The 1,942-nt window shown below is 51.3% G+C and overlaps 1 protein-coding gene across 1 annotated transcript; it reads right to left on the bottom strand.

Annotated features, from left to right (window-relative positions):
• Positions 1-905: 905 nt before the first annotated feature.
• LOC123675360 (cell division control protein 2 homolog) lies at positions 906-1,361 on the bottom strand. The gene has a single exon (XM_045610712.1). The coding sequence runs from the start codon at positions 1,359-1,361 to the stop codon at positions 906-908; it is 456 nt and encodes a 151-aa protein (XP_045466668.1).
• Positions 1,362-1,942: the final 581 nt, after the last annotated feature.

The following is a 1,942-nucleotide window of genomic DNA, read 5'->3' as shown; positions in this document are numbered from 1 at the left end:
CGGCATGGCCACGAGGTAAGTCATAGGGGCGTCGTCTCGCCGGAGGTGTTGTGTGATGACATAGAGATGTAGGTGGTCCCCTAGCCGCCGTCTCCTTCCGTTGCGGTTGCCAGAATTCGATTTCTTCCTCCACTAACTCGTCGAAACTGGCCGGCATGGATTCCACTATTCCGGCGTCGATGAGGTCCCACTCTCCTCTAGACATCTTTGTTCTAAAACACAACAAGATTAGCGACCCATTGTATAAAACTTACCAACACCAATGACGACCTACTTCACTTATTGACGGACAGACGGACGTCCGCGGGACAGAGAGGCGCCCTTACTCCTGGGGAACCCAAATTCGCTTCGTCCTCCCATTCGGAAACACGAACTTAGGGTGGAGTCTACCCCGCACTCCTGGAGGGCGAAACCGCAGCAGCCTCTGCCTGAATCGGGGAGTCCAGCCACCCTTTGGTTGCCTCTCAAAGGCTTCTACAAAGCTCTCTCCCACCTTTATGGCCTCAAATTTTGACGGTCTTTCAGATGAGGCCATCTCTTTGGACCCCTCTTTGGCTTATACGGCCAGCTGCCTGAAGGTCATCTCGCCCCATGCAGCGGAAGGGCGATGCGCTGGATCAACCCTCAGAAGTTCCACCAGGCTGCTGCGTAATCTCTCTGGCACCTCGAACATCTCCTCCCCGCGGTAGTGTCCTATCAAGTTCATGACCTTCTTTTCCCCATTCGGCGTCATGAAGGGTAGCTTCCCGGTTGCCATGTATAAAGCCGTCACTCCCATGGCCCACACATCCGAGGGGAGTCCGAATGGCAACCTTTTCAGGACCTCCGGTGCCCAAAATGGGGGAGTACCAGCTCGCCGCGACGTGGTCGGGAACCTCTGATTAAGTCGGCAGGCGAGCCCGAAATCAGCGATGCAGACCCGCCGACCCCGGTTTTATATCCCGGTGCAGGATACGCTGAGCATGGCAGGCCGCCAGCCCAGCGAAAGCCTGCCCCAACATATCACAACACTCCCCCTCCGGCAGAGGCCCCCGTCGTTGGACCAGTTCCAACAGGTCTCCCTCCATCAGCTCGACCCCAAGATAGAGCCGTTCGTCGGTTACGTAATCCACCAATAGGCGGACCACGTTTGGGTGTCTCATGGCTTTCAGCATCCTCAGCTCCGTCATGGACACCTCGTCTTTCGGGGCCACCTTCAGAGCAAATCTTATATCTCCGTGTTCGACCTCGAACACTTTTCCAAAACCTCCCTCGCCGAGGGTACGGATTTTCCGGAAGGGTCCGGAGATTCTGGTTATTCTCTCCGGAGTGGGCTCTTCATCAGAGGGGTTGGAGGGTACGACCGCCACTGATCGCAACATATCCTGAAAGTGTTAGAATGAGAAACATTGAAGGAAATAACAAACAAATGAAATCAACAACAGAAATCCGTCGTGCATTTGCGGTTACAGCAGCAATTGACCTTACCACGTGGGAGATTATAGCTACCTGCGTGACATCCGAGTCCAAGAAAATCAACAATGTGGAATGGCTTACTTGGATAATTGTTGATTGAACAAAAAGAAGGGAATAAGAACAGTCCCTCATACCAAAGTGGTTTCCTTAGACACGTGTGTCAAGCTTTCGTCCCTGTGCAATACGATGAAAAGTGTTAGATTGAGAAACTTTGGAGGAAATAACAAACAAATGAAATCAACAACAGAAGTCAGTCGTGCATTTGTGGTTTCAGCAGCAATTGACCTTACCACGTGGGAGATTAAAGCTACCTGCGTGACATCCGAGTCCAAGAAAATCAACAATGTGGAATGACTTACTTAGATAATTGATCATTATACCGAAAGAATGAAGTAAGGACAGTCCCTTATACCAATGTGGTTTCCATAGACACGTGTGTCAAGCTTTCGTCCCTGTGCAACACGATGAAAAGTGTAAGAATGAGAAA

The sequence above is a fragment of the Harmonia axyridis genome, chromosome 3 (assembly GCF_914767665.1).
Source record: "Harmonia axyridis chromosome 3, icHarAxyr1.1, whole genome shotgun sequence".
NCBI classification, from domain to species: domain Eukaryota; kingdom Metazoa; phylum Arthropoda; class Insecta; order Coleoptera; family Coccinellidae; genus Harmonia; species Harmonia axyridis.
The sequence above is the reverse complement of the archived record's forward strand: the minus strand, read 5'-3'. Positions and strand labels throughout refer to the sequence as shown.